The sequence below is a fragment of the Lithobates pipiens genome, unplaced genomic scaffold (genome assembly GCF_037356315.1).
Source record: "Lithobates pipiens isolate NorthernLeopardFrog02 unplaced genomic scaffold, aLitPip1_a1.2 Scaffold_25, whole genome shotgun sequence".
Classification (NCBI taxonomy): Eukaryota; Metazoa; Chordata; class Amphibia; order Anura; family Ranidae; genus Lithobates; species Lithobates pipiens.
In genome coordinates, this window is record NW_027507787.1 from 42,184,892 (window position 1) to 42,204,347 (window position 19,456).

At 41.6% G+C, this 19,456-nt stretch overlaps 1 protein-coding gene across 1 annotated transcript in view; it reads left to right on the top strand.

Annotated features, from left to right (window-relative positions):
• Positions 1-19,456, top strand: part of TLL2 (tolloid like 2) — a gene marked incomplete in the record, with an annotated part of 245,251 nt that overhangs the window by 182,832 nt on the left and 42,963 nt on the right. The window contains 2 exon segments of the mRNA XM_077454363.1: positions 3,447-3,552; positions 17,347-17,471. Of these exon segments, the coding sequence (XP_077310489.1) occupies positions 3,447-3,552; positions 17,347-17,471 (231 nt within the window).

A 19,456-nucleotide genomic window follows, 5' to 3' on the forward strand; every position in this document is an offset into this window, starting at 1 on the left:
CCGCTAGTGGCCGAAGAAACTGTTAAAAGTGCCCGTGCTGTGGCTCTGCCGAAACGCTTTGCAGGCGATTTGGCAGCACTGGCCTTTCATTTCAATGGGGTAGGGCATTTTAGTAGCGGTGTATACACTGCTCCCAAACTGCCCCAAAAATGTGGCTTGCAGGACTTTTTTTTTTTCCCGTCCCACAAGCGCACCGCCCCAGTGTGAAGGCACTCTGGCTTTAACACTGGGGTGGCATGAGAGGCGCTTTACATTCACTATTTTAGAGTTAAAGCACCTCAAAAGTGCCTCATTGTGAAAGGATCTAACAGGGGCATAAGACTTTGATCATCTTTTTTTGTTTGCTGCACTTATTTTTAGATAATTCTAACTAAAAGTACCATCATCCATATTAAAAATTCTGAAAATACTATTTTCTCATGGTTTTATATTAAAATGTTTTCAAAACAATTGAAATCATTCAAAGATGTATACATTTTTGTTTTTGTGATCTTAATTGTTTAATGATTATTTAAACATTTAATGAATGTTGACGTTTTAAAACATGTAATGAGTGTTGGTACCAATTTTCTAGAATGGTGGGTATGTAACGATAAGCAAGTAGGGACCTGGTACTGTTACCACTAACCAGTCCAATAAGATGGCTTAAAGTGGTTGGAAACCTTACCTAATACCCAGTGAAGTGACTTGGCCTCGGGTGATACACAAAGATGAAACAAATACTTCTGTTCATCTGTTTTTACCTGTAGTGATTTGTCCTATACGTTCTTCTAAAAATCCGATATATATACAAGAGCTCTGAGAGCTGTTGGTAGGAAAGACGACCCCTCACTCCAGGAACAGAGCTGAGGCTGTCCATCACAGGCTGTGTGCTGGAGGTCTCTCCCATCACCATTTTTCTCTTGATGTCAGAAAACTAGACTGGAGAGAGAAATGGCACTTAGTGCTTCGGAGAGAGGCACGTAAGCACTATAGATATATGTGCTTGGTTCAGATTTCATGTCTGAGGTTTTACAACCACTTCAAGTGGAATGAGTGATTTAAACAAGTTTTTAGTTTGGCTTTTAAAAGAAACTACCATGAATGATAACTGTATTGAAAGTGGTTTCCCTCCTCTGACAATTAAAGCTATTTTTTTTACGTTTTTTTATTGCTGTGGGGATGTTCCTTTTTTCACCAGTATTGTAAGGGATGTCCCAGAACTAGTATATGCCTTGGGGGGTCAAAGATTGACAATTGCTACTAGAACATGGAAGCCACGTCTGAGATTTTTTTTGACAGTATCGCGAAGGTTGAAGACTAGAGGCATTATGCCTAGGCTGCTCAATTTTGGTTTTGAAAGTGAATTGGTTAAGTGTTGTAGCTGGCATGGGCACTCCATAGTTTTGACAAATATTCTGCAAGCGTGGCATGTTTTTTGGTATTACTAATCCACAAGTTTCTTACCAATTCCATATTTTATAGCAGTATGCAGCTTACTAGTCTTTAAATGTGGTGGCTGCATCAGTTTTCTTTCATTTTGTTGTTTCCCCTCCTGTTTACCTGGTGATCTGGCCAATAATGCACTGCCTGTATTAGGAAGACACAACTCTGGAGGAATGAGCGTAGTTGGCACAGCAAATAGAAGCATTGTTGGGCGGGAAGAGGTTGGTGTTAAATGTATTAGCAGATTTAGATACATTAACAATTTGAGGCCAAACTCCAGCTAATAAGCAGTTATAGCAAATTTCAATATTTTTATTTTTTATTTTTTCCCCCCTTTTTGGGATAAAGGTTTTGCATGACTAAATGAAAGCTGATCACTTGAATCACCCCTTCCAGTGTCTATTTAGAACTATAGGCATTGAGATATATTATATTATATTATATTATATTATATTATATTAAATATATATATATATATATATATATATATATATATATATATATATATATATATATATATATATATATATATATATATATATATATATTATAATATAATATAATTTTTTTCTCTCTCTCCGTCTGTGTCCAATTGTGAAGATTTCCCTTCATTTCCTGTACCATAGCCAAATTGGCAGTGAGAGGAAATCCCTGCAAAGTAAGGGAATTTGTTGGGGTCACCAAAACCATTGGAAGATTTCCCCTCTTTCTTTTCTGGGGACTTTCTCACTTTCAGTAAATGTGAACAGGACAAACCGAGTAGATGAGGGGATGAACAAGAAAAGTTCTGCTTTAAGAAACCCCACCCCCCCCCCCCTTCTACATTTGGCATGTCATTTTTTTTTGGGGGGGGGGTGTTAGAGCATGTACTAAGTTTTCACAGGAGGTTTCCTTCCCCCCTCCCTGCAAGAGCCTCCCCCTCCCTGCTGGACCACACAGAAGGTGCAGCGCAACTAGCGTGTGCACACCCAGCTGTAAAGCCACATGTTTTTACAGGAGGGTGCCCACAGTTCTAATGCCAGTGCCGGGTAGAGGGGAGGGGGAATATTTTTTTTGGATGGCCACGTCGCTGGATCCTGGGACAGGCGATTGTGTTTTTTATTAAATTTCAGCAGCTACACTTGTTTTTTTTCCTAGCTGCTGACTTTTAATAAGCGCGAAAATTACTGGAACTCTGCTTTAATGGGGGCACAGACTGCAATGAAAACTGACAAGTTTAAGTTCTTTGGCTCCTTTATGTAAACTGATATATTCCGCTGGAGAGCTTGTGCTTTTGAAAAAGACTTGATGGCTGGATCATCAGATGAAAATGGAAGGAAAGCCTAACAAAAAAAAAAGCAGTCATTACATCCAATAACTGGTAAGCTGCAATAGGTCTGCTTTTGGGTTTAATACTGCTTTAAGCAAAATAAAAGGAAGCTACTCCAATAAAAAGCCTTGTATGAATTATTACAATGTCCAACAGACTGTTCCACCTGTTCTGTAAGCGCTAACATGTTTCACTCCATCTGGAGCTTATTCATAGTCTACAAATAAGTTCAAGAATGGAATGAAGCTTGCAGGGTCACATGGAATAATCAGTGCCTTGGACATTCTAATATATTTCTACAAGAGGCGAGTGGCTTTCTTTTAGTTTGCTTTATATATTGAATTTATGATGTGACTATTGGAAGCCTGTACCCAGGGCCAGAGGAGTGAGGGGGATGTGGCTGTAGAGAAACAATATACTTTGCAGAGCATCAAGATGCTCATCAATTTGGAACTGTAATCTTTGACTGGCATTTAGTCTTTAAAATCCTGCTCAAAATCGGGGTCATATAAATTAAAAAGAAAAAAATGCTTTATTGCATTACCTGATTTTAAATGCATAGCTAACTCTTAATTGTGTGGTGTGTTTTTGTTTTTTTTTTTTTTATGCATTCCCTGTAGAAAATGAAATATGAATTTCATCCTTTCTAAGCTCTTCAAGTATGAAGTTTTTATTTTCTGTGTGATATGTTCAAAGCTTGTTGTCCTTGCAGGTCAGGAATACAACTTCCTTAAAATGGAGCCGGGAGAAGTGAACTCTTTGGGAGAGACATACGATTTTGATAGTATCATGCATTATGCCAGGAACACATTCTCAAGGTTGGAATCTAAGGTTATGTCTCTTAAGTTCTTCATAGTATTTATTGTTTTATTACCAGTAATGTTGTGTGTGTGTGTGTGTGTGTGTGTGTGTGTGTGTGTGTGTGTGTGTGTGTGTGTGTGTGTGTGTGTTTTTTTTTTTTTGTTCCCCCCAGTGTGAATGTTTTTAACCGCGCACTTATACACCTTCCTGCCCAGACCAGTTTTCAGCTTTCAGCGCTGTCCTACTTTGAATGACAATTGCGTGGTCATGCTACACTGTACACAAACTAACGTTTTATTTTGTTCCCACAAACAGAGCTTTCTTTTGGTGGCATTTGATCTCCTCCGGGATTTTTTATTTTTTTTTTTCTGCTAAACAAAGACAGCAAATTGTGAAAAAAAATTGAGTTTTTTTTTTTTTTTTTTTTTTTCAGTTACAAAACTTTATAAATACGTTTTCTCCTTCACTGATGGGGCTGCACTGATGAGGCAGCATTGATGGGCAGCACGGATGGGCACTGATAGGCGGCATTGTAGTGTAACGTATTGTAATGATGGATGCCAATCAATGATGCCCATTGTGGGCACTGATTGGCATTCAGTGTGGGTACTGACTGGCATCCCTGGTGCTCTAGGGTTGCATACTTGGTGCTGGGCATCCCTGGTGGTCCCGTGTTGGCATCCTCGGGGGGGCTGCACTGATCAATCAGCACAGACCCCCTGTCAGAGGAGCAGCCCATCGGCTCTCCTCTACTTGCGTCTGACAGATGTGAGTAAAGAAAAGCCGATCAACTGCTCTTCCTATTTACACTGTGATCAGCCATGATTGGAAACGGCTGATCACATGGTAAAGAGTCTGTTGGAGACTCTTTACCGAGATCGTAGTTGCGGTGTGTCAGACTGACACACCGCAACAACGATCGCCGCTATGCACGCCCCCGGGGGCGCGCATTTGCTTAATATCCTGAGGACGTCCTATGACGCCCAGTCAGGATATTGAAACCACTTTGCCGCCATCATTCTGTTATATGGCGGACGGCAAGCGGTTAAATAGTGCTGCCAGAAATGATGGCATGAAAACAGTGAATAAAATCTATTCCTTACATCTAAAGACTTGTCCTACTTTAAAGTAGAACTATAGGCAAAACTTTTTAATCATTTTGGATAGAGTAAGGAAGGGCCTTAATCACTGTCCGCTTTTTTTTTTTTTTTTTTTTTTTTGGGGGGGGTTTGGCATTAGTGTCTGGGGATATTTCCCTTCACTTCCTGTCCCGTAACCAAAACGGGAAGCGAACGGAAATCCCTGCAAACTGTGTGAATTCCATTGGAAGATTTCACCATCATTACTGTGGCCTCACAATTAGACTGGAGGAGAAGCGGTTTAACCTTAACCACTTACGGACCACCCGCCGCAGTTTTATGTTGGTTGTTTGAAGGTGGATATAGTTATGTCACAGCTAGCTGCCATAACCCCAGTATCTTCAGCAGGTGGTCTGCTACAAGATTAAAGTGGTCTCTGTGGCAGATTTGCCGCAAGATCACTTTTATGGGTGATGGGAGAGGGTGCCCCTCTGCCACTTATCGGAGCCATCAGCGGAGGCGATTGCGTCTTGTCACTTGCTGTGCATGGAGACAAGTAAGGGGAAGATGGCCCTCACCCGTCTCCATGACACTGCAGGGCGGAAGCGACGTCAAAACACAGCTCACAGCTCTTAACCACTTTCAGACCGGACCATTTTGCTGGTAAATGACCAGAGGTCTTTTTACACTTTGGCACTGTGCTGCTTTAACTGGTAATTGCGCGGTCATGCAATGTTGTACCCAAACGAAATTTGCGTCCTTTTCTTCCCACAAATAGAGCTTTCTTTTAAAGGTATTTGACTGACTCTGCGATTTTTATTTTTTGCGATATAAACGTAAAAAAAGCAAATTTTGAAAAAAATTATATTTTCTACTTTTTGTTATTAGAAAAATCCAATAAACTCAATTTTAGTCATACATTTAGGCCAAAATGTATTCAGCCACATGTCTTTGGTAAAAAAAAAGTCAATAACTGTATATTTATTGGTTTGCGCAAAAGTTGTCACATCTACAAACTAAGGTAAGTTTTCTGGAATTTACGCAGCTTTTAGTTTACGACTGCCTATCTCATTTCTTGAGGTGCTAAAATGGCAGGGCAGTACAAAACCCCCCCAAATGACCCCATTTTGGAAAGTAGACCCCCTAAGGAAATTGATAAGTGGCATGTTGAGCCCATTGAATATTTTATTTTTTTGCCTAAAGCGATTAAATGACAAAAACATTTTTTTTTTTTTTTTTTTTTTTTTTTTTTTTACACAAAGTTGTCATTAAATGATATATTGCTCACACATGCTATGGGCATATGTGAAATGACACTCCAAAATAAATTCTGCTGCTTCTCCTGAGTACGGGGGTACCACATATGTGGTACTTTTTGGGAGCCTAGCCGCGTACGGGGCCCCGAAATCCAAGCACCGCCTTCAGGCTTTCTAAGGGCGTAAATTTTTGATTTCACTTCTCACTACCTATTACAGTTTTGAAGGCCATAAAATGCCAAGATGGCACAAAACCCCCACAAATGACCCCATTTTAGAAAGTAGACATCCCAAGCTATTTGCTGAGAGGCATGTTGAGTCCATGGAATATTTTATATTTTGCCACAAGTTGCGGGAAAATTACAAACTTTTTTATTTTATTTTTTCACAAAGTTGTCACTAAATGATATATTGCTCACGCATGCCATGGGCATATGTGAAATGACACCCCAAAATAAATTCTGCTGCTTCTCCTGAGTACGGGGATACTACATATGTGGGACTTTTTGGGAGCCTAGCCGCGTACGGGGCCCCGAAAACCAAGCACCGCCTTCAGGCTTTCTAAGGGCGTTATAGTTTTGAAGGCCATAAAATGCCAAGATGGCACAAACCCCCCCCCCCCCCCCCCCAAATGACCCCATTTTGGAAAGTAGACACCCCTAAATTTACGGGTACACTAGTGAGACTAGGTAATAAATGGCGGGTGCCCTGAAAATATAAAAAAATAACTAACCAACCAGCGTCACCTGTAACAGTTATATGGTGATCACTGGTGAAAGGGTTAACTAGGGGGCAATCAGGGGGCTTTATGCGGTAGTATATGGGGGTCCCTGGCGCTATAAAAAGCTGCGGCGAACCTAAATACCTACCTGCCTAACTAGCGTCACCTGTGACACTAATACAGCGATCAGAATAACGATCGCTTATTAGGCTGGGTTCACACTGGAGCGATGCGGGAACGCCACGAATCCGCGGCGGGTTCCCGCATCGCATGCCTCCCGGCGGCAGTTCACACTGCCCTATGCGAACTGCTGGGAGTGTCAGTGAAATGTTAATGACACCCCCAGATCAGTTCGCATATCGCAGTGCGATCTGCAAACTCGGATCGCATGGTGTGAACACCCATGCGATCCGATTCTGCTGCGGACCAAAAAAAGGGTCCCGTGCGAGTTTGCGGCGGGTGCAACGCGAATTCAGCCATACTATCTGTATGGCTGAACTCGAATCGCACAGAGATCGGATGTGATTTGCACTGCAGTGCGGTGCGAATCACATCCGTTCTCATAAACCGCTGCAATGTGAACCCAGCCTTAGTGACACTGGCGACGGGGGGTGATCACGGGGTTAAACCTTTATTGGGGGGGTTAGGGGGGTACCTTAGAACTAAAGGGGGCTAACCCTAACTGCCCTAACAGTTATTAGTCACAAATGACACCTGCCGGGTGATCAGGGGGTTAAACCTTTATTAGGTAATAAATGGCGGGTGCCCTGAAACTATAAAAAAATAACTACCCAACCAGCGTCACCTGTAACAGTTATATGGTGATCACTGGTGAAAGGGTTAACTAGGGGGCAATCAGGGGGCTTTATGCGGTAGTATATGGGGGTCCCTGGCGCTATAAAAAGCTGCGGCGAACCTAAATACCTACCTGCCTAACTAGCGTCACCTGTGACACTAATACAGCGATCAGAAAAACGATCGCTTATTACGCTGGGTTCACACTGGAGCGATGCGGGAACGCCACGAATCCGCGGCGGGTTCACGCATCGCATGCCTCCCGGCGGCAGTTCACACTGCCCTATGCGAACTGCTGGTAGTGTCAGTGAAATGTTAATGACGCCCCCATATCAGTTCGCATATCGCAGTGCGATCTGCAAACTCGGATCGCATGGTGTGAACACCCATGCGATCCGATTCTGCTGCGGACCAAAAAAAGGGTCCCATGCGAATTTGCGGCGAATGGCTGAACTCAAATCGCAGAGATCGGATGTGATTTGCACTGCAGTGCGGTGCGAATCACATCCGTTCTCATAAACCGCTGCAATGTGAACCCAGCCTTAGTGACACTGGCGACGGGGGGTGATCACGGGGTTAAACCTTTATTGGGGGGGTTAGGGGGGTACATTAGAACTAAAGGGGGCTAACCCTAACTGCCCTAACAGTTATTACAGTCACAAATGACACCAATGCAAAAAAAAAAAAAATGCATTGGTGTCACTGTGACTGGGGGGGCAGGGGTAATTGGGGGGGTGATCGGGGGGTAAAGGGGGGGTGTGAGTGTGCCTGGCATGTTCTACTGTGAAGTGTCGTGTTGGTGCAACTCACCGATCCTCTCTCCTCGGTGCCGGAACGAAAAATACCGACACGAGGAGAGATTACATCACTTCCTCTGCCTGTGTTTACATTACAGGAGAGGAAGTGATGTCACGAAGGATTTCCATTCGTCGGGAGCGATCGCGAGGGGGTGGCCATGAATGAATGGCCGCCCCCTCATCCCGGATCGCTCCCGAACGAATACCGACCGCCGCAGGCACCGGGGGGGGAGTCCGATCGGGCCCCCCACCCGCGGGAAGGCAGGGACTTGTATATACGCCCATATGCCTGCCCGTGCCATTCTGTCGACGTATATCGTCGTGCGGCGGTTGGCAAGTGGTTAAAGGGCTTTTTCTTTTTTCCTTTTTTTTTTTTTTTTTACTGTTTAACCACTTCCCGACCAGCGCACGGCGATGTACGTCGACAGAATGGCACGGGCAGGCATATTGGCGTACATGTACGTCCAATATTCGTTGCCGCCGTGCCATCGGGAGCGCAAACCAATCAATAATCGCTTATTGCGATTTTTTTTTTTACCAAAAATATGTAGAAGAATACGTATCGGCCTAAACTGAGGGAAAAAAATGTTTTTTTATATATTTTTGGGGGATATTTATTACAAAAAGAAAAAATTATGCGTTTTTTTCAAAATTATCGCTCTATTTTTGTTTATAGCGCAAAAAATAAAAACCACGGGGGTGATCAAATACCACCAAAAGAAAGCTCTATTTGTGGGAAAAAAAGGACGTTAATTTTGTTTGGGAGCCACGTCGCACGACCGCGCAATTGTCAGTTAAAGCGACGCAGTGCCGAATCGCAAAAAGTGGTCTGGTCTTTGACCAGCAAATTGGTCCGGTCTGAAAGTGGTTAAAAATAAAAGGTAAAATAAATATAAAAGGGAAATTTTTTATACACGCCCCGTCCCGAGAGCTTGCGTGCAGGAGCGAACGCATACGTGAGTAGTGCCCACATATGAAAATGGTGTTCAAACCACACATGTGAAGGATTGCAGCGATCGGTAGAGCGGGAGCAATAATTCTAGCCCTAGACCTCATAGCATGCCACCTGTAGAATTTTTTAAACTGTGCCTATGGAGATTTTTAAGGGTAAAAGTTTGTCGCCATTCCATGAGCGGGCGCAATTTTGAAGCGTGACATGTTTGATATCAGTTTACCCAGTGTAACATTTTATCTTTCACAATATAAAAAAAATTGGGCTAACTTTACTGTTTTTTTTTTTTTTTTTTTTTCCAAAAAAAAGTTTGCTTGTAAGACCGCTGCACAAATACGGTGTGACAAAGTATTGCAACGACCGCCATTTTGGATTGTATTGAGGCATAGATCTGGGGGAGGGTACACTAAAATTTCTGCAGCATCTTAAGAACTATGCAAATATTTCAAACTGCTTTCACATTGTTATTATGGGGTATTGCTTGCAGAATTTTAGGAAAATTAATTTAATCCATTTTAGAATAGGGTAACAAAATGTGGAAAAAGTGAAGTGCTGCGAATACATTCCATATACACTGTACAAGATGCTGTTGGGGATCTTTCAGTGCCGTGCTTCTCAGGACAATTTTTTCCCAGGAGTTATGCTTTGGGCCAACTTATCTTGCACTGTGGGAATGGGCGAAATACACACCTTTTTTGTTTTCTTGGGTAAATATGTTATAGAGGAAATGCTTTCTGGCCTATACATTTAGTGAAGCAGCTGTGTTGGTAATTGTAATATAGCTCAGGCTTACCTCATACTGGGGTTGATTGTTAAGTGATTACTTATATAGAAGCGGAAACTGTAAACTGATCTCATAGGGCAGCTGTAGGCAGGCTGAACATAATTCAGAAACTGACTGCAAAAGCACAATTTGCTTGGTTAAGTGCCATATTTTTTCTATCAAATTCAACAAAACGGCTTAATTTGACATAAGGGACCTATCCAGTAAAAGGGTTTACTAGGAATGCTGCACAAAGCTGCATGATAAATTTACCAATTCAGTTGTTCCTATGACCATTGAATGTAGTCGATTCATAATTGTAGCTGGCATTGAGCTGTTCTGTTTAACAAGAGTACACACTGTAAGTAGATCCATCACAGTGCAGTTTTGTTTTTGTTTGGTTTTTGTCTTCTGCGTTGTGCTACCTAGTTAATTTTTAAAAATGTTACTCGCCCTAATTGTCTAATATAAAAACTACATGAGCATATATTTGTAGCTAGAGGTTTGTTTTGGGGTTAGCTTGCTGGCTAATATAAGCTTGTTGATTAATTTATTCTGCAGTTATAGCCCAAGGCTGAGGTCTGCCTTCATTTTAATGCCGATGGAATGGTCATTGCTTTTATTACTTGTGATGTCGCCAAGCTTGTAAAAAAAAAATTTTAGGGGCAGCTTTTTGGAGAAATTTGGCAAAATTTCCTACTGATTCCCCCCCCCCCCCCCCCCAGAACTACATCTCTCAGAAGCTCTTTCCTTACACACTTGCTTTGCAAGGGAAATTGAATATTACAAGTAAATTTCCCCAGAGCTAGTGAATGGTTATTCTTTGCACCACAATCGCATGCAAGAGAAAAGAGCACAATTTTGCTTGCACATGGTTGGATGATAGAAGTCGGCGCTTCACCTCATTCACTAAACTGAGGAAAATTCTCTTCAAAAGTGCAGCTTCACAAAAGCGAATACCCCATTTCATTTAGTAAATTGACCCCATTGCCCTGGTAGACCCTGGGAGTAAAGGCAACAGTGTTTAGTAGGAAACTTATTTAAAGTGGAAGTAAACTCCCCTATCGTTTTCAGCCAAGGAAGCTGCCATCTTTGCCTCTGTTTAATCTTCAACTGCTATGGTGCTGCAAATGTGATTCGTTATGGCACCAGCCATTGGATGGTTTGATAGTTTGGCTGAGAGCACAGCCAATGTGCAGTTGGCATTCCCGGCATGCCTTTTTTTATAACTGTTTAAATCGATGGGTTTACTTCCACTTTAACCACTTCCCGGCCAGCGCACAACGATGTACGTCGACAGCATGGCACGGGCAGGCATATTGGCGTACATGTACGTCCAATATTCGTTGCCGCCGTGCCATCGGGAGCGCGCCGCCGGCGGCGCGCTCCCGCGCTGGTCGGGACCTCCGTGAGTCCGGTCGCGGGACCCGCGGACTCGATCGCCGCGGGCATCCCTGCGATCGTCTCACGGAGCGGCGGAATGGAGGAAATGCTGTATAAACAACATTTTCTCATTCTGCCTAGCAACTAGTGACGCTGATCTCTGCTCCATGTGATTGGAGCAGAGATCAGTGTACACTAAATGAAAGCCCAACCCCCCCACAGTTAGTAACACACCCCTAGGAACACTTAACCCCTACACTGCCACCCACAGGTTAACCCTTTCACTGCCAGTGTCATTTACACAGGAATCACTGCATTTATATAGCAGTGATTACTGTATAAATGACAATGGTCCCAAAAATGTGTCAAAAATGTCCGATGGGTCCCCGGCAATGTCGCAGTCACAATAAAAATCGCAGATCGCCGCCATTACTAGTAAAAAAAAAAATAATAAAAAATTATTAATAAAAATGCTATAAAACTATCCCTATTTTGTAAACGCTATAACTTTTGCGCAAACCAATCAATAATCGCTTATTGTGATTTTTTTTTTACCAAAAATATGTAGAAGAATACGTATCGGCCTAAATTGAGGAAAAAAAGTTTTTTTATATATTTTTGGGGGATATTTATTATAACAAAAAGTAAAAAATAATGCGTTTTTTTCAAAATTGTCGCTCTATTTTTGTTTATAGCGCAAAAAATAAAAACCGCAGAGGTGATCAAATACCACCAAAAGAAAGCTCTATTTGTGGGAAAAAAAGGACGTCAATTTTGTTTGGGAGCCACGTCGCACGACCGCGCAATTGTCAGTTAAAGCGACGCAGTGCCAAATCGCAAAAAGTGGTCTGGTCTTTGACCAGCAAATTGGTCCGGTCTGAAAGTGGTTAATATATGCATTCATACACTGTGAAGCACCATCTTTCATCATGCATTATTTACATTGCCTATATATATATTTACAGAGACACTTCAAAATAATCTACCTGTGTGTGCAGGACTTGGCAACTAAACAAGATTTAGAACAAAATATTTTTTAGCAATAATATGGAGAATGGAGGCTCCATCTTAAACAAAACAACTCCACCCCCAAGCAGACTTTTGGTGGTTCGGGAGCATCAGCCAGGATTGTGAAGGAGCCTACGAAAATTCAAACCTACCCGGATATGACCATAATTTGCTGGATCAGGCGACGGCTGTCTTTAGACACCTTTTTTTGAAGTTACATGTTGCTGCCATCTGTAAGAATAAATTGGTAACTAGAGATTGCTGCAATGCAGAATTGTAATTCTATTAGAGAAGAATGTAGACTATAATTGCTGTAGGCAAAAACAATAATTTTTTTATTTTTTTTGACTGGTTTTGTTTCTTACAACTATAGATTTGTTTTAGAAACAGTGGGTGAAGAATTCAAATGTTCATATACAGTAAGGCCTCGTGCACACTGGACATTTTGCCATCTTTACTAGATCCCCTTCCTCCTGGCAGCAGCCTTTTGGCAGAAAACGTTTGACGTTTGTACGTGTGTGACGGGTTTAGGCGCATCAAGTGCTTGGGAATTATTAATTAAATTATTTTATTGGCAAGAATAACCATCTATTCTGGCCATTGAAATTAACGTTCAAGCGCTAAACACTGCTGACCTTCGTGCACTTTAATACGCGTTTTTAATATGCATTTTTACATGCGTCAAGTCTTTTTTTTCTGCCAAAATTCTGCTGCTCTTGAATGCGTTGGCAGTGGGGTTTTTTCTGCCTCTAAGCTCCTCTAAAGACCTATGTGTGCATGAAAACATAGGCTAAGATGCAAGGGGAATTGGGGGGGGGGGGGGTGGGGGGGAGAGAGCCGGACACATCTAACTGCAATGTTTAAAAACATCCAGTGCATGAGGACTAAAATTAAAAAGGAGTGAATGTAAGATGATAAATAACGTAACTCCAACTAACTATTGCAACAGTCAAGCATAAAGTGAATTATGCTGGAGCAGCTTAGCCAATGGATTTGCAGACAAAAAGGCACATTGATGTTTTTATAAACCAAAAAAAAAGCTTGAATAAATCAAATCTTTGTTCAGATGAAGTCATCTAGCAAGTGTTGCAGCTTTGAGGACCCCATCTCCTGGTAGACTTCAAAGACTCGCAGCGTAATGCTTCATATCCAGTTTTGTCTACGACTTTAGGATCACCCAGCAAATAAAGTGCTTCTAGGAATTAAAGATATTAATCTTCCCATCAGCTGAAAAGAGCCATTGCAGATAAAAGCATCATCTCTAGGAATGACAAGTATGTCATTGTGATCCATGAAAAGAAGCTTTGTCTGGGAACAGACTTTATTTGGAAGAATAAAATGGCCAAGAGAATGCATGCTAGAGACAAAAATAAATTTCCTTCAATAGGTATTGTAAGTTGCTCAGCTGTGATGTAGTTGCTTTTCTCTGCTTAAAATATAAAAGTTCATACTTTTTTGCTTTAGTCCTATTGTTTAGAATAAGATGTGAAATTATGTAACTTGAGGTTTCATGATTAAACTTTGTGTTAAATCCAATAAATTATCTAGCTCTAAAGCCCCAAAGCAATGTTTCATGTCTATTTTATGAACCTCACGCTTGCATGTTGACCAGTTAATAAAGGAAAATTGTATCTGGACCACAGGTTCATGGCAGAGTCTTGTGGTCCCCTTCAATTGCTCTGATTTGTTGCTTAATTCACTTGGCATTTCTGTGGCTACCTTGCAACTGCATTGGTTAACTATATAGTAGTTGCCAAACTAAGAAATCGACAACGAGAAACTCCCACCATTCCAAAATCAGAGATGATATTATAGGACGTTCTTTTGCAGTGGTTTTTTAAATTTCATGACTGCAAATCTCATGAGCAAATGTACAAAACGAGATGTAACCAAGATACCAAACCTGTTTGAAAATACATCTACTTGCTATCTTTATGAACTTATCCCATGCTGTGTACGGTATACCTATACTTCTATAATTTTTTTTAAGGCGCAAGTATATGAAAGATGCCTGCTTCAGCAACAAATAATTTTGCGACTTTATTTTAAGTTTGCTTTTGTATCGCATTATTTGTTTATGAAATTAAGTCAGTTGACAAGTATCTAGACATTAGATCAATGAAGTGTGTTTAGAAGGATTAGAGGTGCCTGGTCTTCAAACGTCAATGCTCTTTCATTGCTTGGCTTGCCAAACACTAGGATTATGTCAGCTCATTTGCCAGGAGCCCAAATGTTGAATAAATCTTTCATCCAACACAAATATTCACTTTTTAGTATTTATTATACAGTATATCACATGACCTCTCAATTTAGCTCATCCTTCCTTTCATAGTGGTGAGCAGAGTAGAATCTTAAATAAAATAAAAAATTTAAAAAATCAGTAGTTTGATCTAGTTTGCTGGCTTTTAGTCCAGCTTGATGTCCCAAGGTGATCAGTGATCTCTCACAAGCTTATTTTCTCCATTACTGGAAGCTGAGCCAATGGTAACAAATCGGCTTTTCAGTGAGCAGGCATATTCAGCAAATATCGACATCTTAACCTGGTTGTAAACCTAGTTACACCACTTTTACCTACAGGTAAGCCTATAATAAGGCTTACCTGTAGGTACTCGAAATATCTCCTAAACCTGCACAGTTTAGGAGATATTTACCATATATGCTTGCGTACTGAAGAAAGGGTGCTTTCTAAAGGGGCCCGTGCTGTGACCGGCAATTTCTGCAACTCCGGCCAGTCAGAGCCAGAGTCCACGGGCCCCAGAAGGAAGAGGGGGGTGGACATGGATGCGGGGACATCACAGGCTTCGTTTGCAAGTGACACATAATGGGCTAGTATGCAATACACACTAGCCCATTATACTTTTATTTTGCAGGGAACATTGGGGTTTACTTCCTCTTTTAAGCTGCTGTTGGTATCAGTGCAGTAAGTAGCCAGACTTATGACAGGGCTCAACCCACTAAACCCTAAAGACATACTAGATAAACCAAAGTTAACACTAATAAATGCTTTGCTCTCCCCGTACACCTATCAAAGGACAAAATCCTCCAGATCAAAAACTGTTTCCCATTCAACTGGGATTCACCAGCCATTACATACCTAGGTGTACAATTAACCCACCTGGCCTCCAACCTATATGAACTTCCCTCCGTTATCTTGCATCAAAGAAGAATTCTCTCAACTCTCCAAAATCCATCTAACCTGGGTAGGGCAAATTGCAGCTTACCAGATGCAAATTCTTCCTAAACTACTCTTCTTTCTTTTTTTTTTTTTTTTTTTTTTTTTTTTTAGAACCCTCCCTACTCCAATCCCACTAAACTTATTTTCCATCCTAGCAACTGCCTTAAGAGACTTTATTTGGACAGGTAAAAAACCCAGGGTAGCTCTATATAAACAGACACCTGGGAGGTTGTGGACTACCCAATGCCCAGATCTACTATCAGGTGACCTTAATGGACCAATTAAAATACTGGTTCTCAAAACAGGAGGATAACTTAAGGTCCAGCATTGAGCAGGAAATTACACCAGGACATGACCTTCTGGCATTATTAATGGCCTTTATGGCCTCTACTATGCACTACTACACCAGGACACAACCTTCCATTATTAATGGCCTCTACTATGCACTACAACCCCACCACTCCCTCTTACCCAACCATACATGCCACAACCAAGGCCTGGGCTTCATTCAGTAAGAAAACATTTCCAGAAGTACCTTCCATTTAAAAAAAAATCCTATAGAACGTATCAATACCTCATTCAGGCTTTTTCAACCCATCACTGGTAGCAGAAAGTTTTCTTCTCACCAGATGACTTAACAAATCACAGTACCCTTGATACTTTTTCAAATCTATCAAGTGCTTCACTACAGCAAGAAAAACCCAGCCTCCCCTATATAAGTGCCGCTTCCGTTAAGGAACTTTCTAATAAACAGAACATCTGACGTTAAAGGTATATCCTTGTGCTATAAATACTGTAACTACCACCCTATACATTCTAAATTGCCAGTAATGCTCAAATGAGAAAGGGAACTGCAAAACACATTCCCTTTACCTCAATGGCTCCTGGCTATAAAATACAACAGGAAGTCTTCAGCGTGTGTGGACCATTGGGATAATGCACAAAAATGATATACAGCCCGTATTTCCATAGCCAGTATTGAAGTTGTCTCTAGAGTCAACTCACAATGTTTAATGGAGCGAATGCTTGCATACAAAGGAGCACACAAACCTTCCAAAAATTTTGGTGCGTATAGTTGTCAAACAATAAAGCCTCTGGCGCTACATAGATGACAGTATCACAAATGAATGCGTGAAAATCCATCTAGTGGTATTAAATATTGAAAATTAATATAGTATAGCATGAACTGACCACTGTAAGGATCGCTGTCGGAGTTCCTTAACATCCATCATATTTACCTGTTCGCAGCATGTTCCTATAAAGAGGAAACTGTTAAAGCATTGCAATATATTGTGTGTGTATATACTGTATATTTTGCATACTATGCTCATTAAATGTGCAATGCTTACCTGTTCACTAGGTCTGTACAATGGTTAAAATAAAGACCACCTTGAGCAAGTGTAACTAGTGAAAGTTAAGTCGCTTTTTGAAAGCAGACAGTATCTTTGCAATACAGGAACATCATCTATTCCATAAATCTTACTGATTAATTTTAGCCATCAATAGTTGCTATAAAGCTTTTCTGCTTTTGGTTTACAGGACATTTTTTGAAAGACCATTTCTGTTAGGTGCTGGATAAAGCATTGTGTTTTTAAAATGCATGATTTCCATTAATTGGCTAACTTTTCCTCTAAACTCGACCTTCCTAGCACCTGTAGTGGAAAGTTTGCCCCCCCCCCCCCCCCTCCTTTTTTATTTTTTTTTATTTTCTTTCAGTTTTTGATTAAAAATAGAGATTTGGGTGGTGTATGAGAAATTCAGAGTGCAAATAAAGCAGATGTCCACAACCATGCAAAATATACAGTATATTGCAGGAACATAGCGGTAAACTAACCAGCTTTTTCTGTAACATGGCTTTTTTTTTTTTTTTCCTTCTAAACAGGAGTGTATATTTTGATACAATACTTCCCCGGAGAATTAATAACCATATTCGACCAACTATTGGGCAGCGCATTCGCCTCAGCCAAGGAGATATTGCTCAGGCAAAGAAGCTGTATAAGTGTCCAGGTACTATTTTTCATTTCTACTAAGGCACAGATTTCTATAAAAATGAAAACTGGTTTGGCTCTAGGATACAGTTTAATGGACAGGAGTTTAACTTAAACGTATGCTTTTCTCTGCTTCACAAATACAAGGATAAACGTTTTAACACTTTTTTTTTTTTTTAACTCTACTATTTTTTGTTTGTATCAAGGTCTTGGCTATTTACATACATTTCTGCCCATACAAAAAGTGAAGTGAGCCTTCCCCAATGGGGACACGCTTTTCAGATCAAAAAAATCTTCATCTTTAAAAGCTATGGAACTGTTTTTAAACCATCCAAATACTTTGCAGGTGCATCAATGTAAACTGTGTGTGAAGTCTTTGGGTCCTTGTATACTGTGGTCTGCTGCAGTTTTCAGCATTTATACCCATACACTGTACTTGTGTTTTTACAATAGCACCCGTGTACAGCCACGCACAGCCATTCATGTCTATGGGGGGCTGTATCCTGCACTTGGGCTGCTCTGGTGGAGGAAACGCCCTCATTTACGATAAGCATGCTCAGTTACCCATGACTTTGCACACCTTTTTGTTTTGATGCATCTGCAATAGTTACATAGTTGGTAAGGTTGAACAAAGACCATCCAGTTCAACCTGATTCACATCAATCCCTACCCTCAAGGAGCCCACAATCCAAGGTCCCCATTCATATACTAGGATCAATTTTGGACAGAAGCCAATTAACCTACCTGCGTGTCTTTGGAGTGTGGGAGGAAACCATAGTACCCGGAGGAAACCCATGCAGGCACAGGGAGAACATGCAAACTCCAGGCAGGTAGTGTCATGGTTGGGATTCGAACCAGCGACCCTTTTTTACTGCTAGGCACCACTGTGCCGCCCAATACACCATTGTGCCGCCAATGTATTTGGCTGATTTAAAAACAAAGTTTAATAGGTTTTTAAGATCCCTTCAGCAAGGCTGGGTGGAGGAAAGACACCAGCATTTTCCCCTTGCCAAGTCGGAGCCAAATATCTGTAATCGGTAAATCTTGTTAGTTCTCGAAAGTACAAATTTCTATCTGTGTATGTGGTTTTCTTTTAGTAAAGTCCATTCATTCCAAAATCGAATGTTAACCACTTCAATACCGGGCACTTAAACACCTTCCTGCCCAGACCAATTTTGAGCTTTCAGCGCTGTCGCACTTTGAATGACAATTGCGCGGCCATGCTACACTGTACCCAAATGAAATTTTTATTATTTTTATCAAACCTCTACGGTTTTTATTTTTTGCGCTACAAATAAAAAAATACAGAAAATTTTGAAAAGGTGTTTTTTTTTTTTTTTTTTGTTTCAGTTTCAAAACTTTGTAAATAAGTACGTTTTCTCCTTCACTGATGGGCACTGATGGGGCTACACTGATGGGCACTGATAAGGCGGCACCAATGATGTGGCATTGATGGGCACGGATGGGCGGCACAAATGGGCACGGATAGGTGGCACAGGTGGGCACGGATAGGTGGCACAGGTGGGCACTCATAGGCGGCATTGGTGTTATACTGTACTAATGGATGCCAATCAGTGCCAAACAATAATGCATGCCAATCAGTGATGCCCATTGTGGGCACTGATTGGCATCCATTGTGCTAACTGGCATCCCTGGTGGTCTAGGGAGGATTACCTTTTGCTGGGCATCCCTGGTGGTCTGGTGGCGTCCCTGGTGGTCCAGTGTGGGCATCCTCGGGGGGGCTGTGCTGATCGATCAGCACAGACCCCCCCCCCTGTCAGAGGAGCAGCCGATCGGCTCTCCTCTACTCGCGTCTGACAGACGCGAGTGAGGAAAAGCCGATCACCGGCTCTTCCTATTTACACTGTGATCAGCCATGATTGGACACGGCTGATCACGTGGTAAAGAGTCTCCGTCGGAGACTCTTTACCGAGATCGTAGTTGCAGGGTGTCAGACTGACACCCCGCAACAACGATCGCCGCGATGCGCGCCCCCGGGGGCAC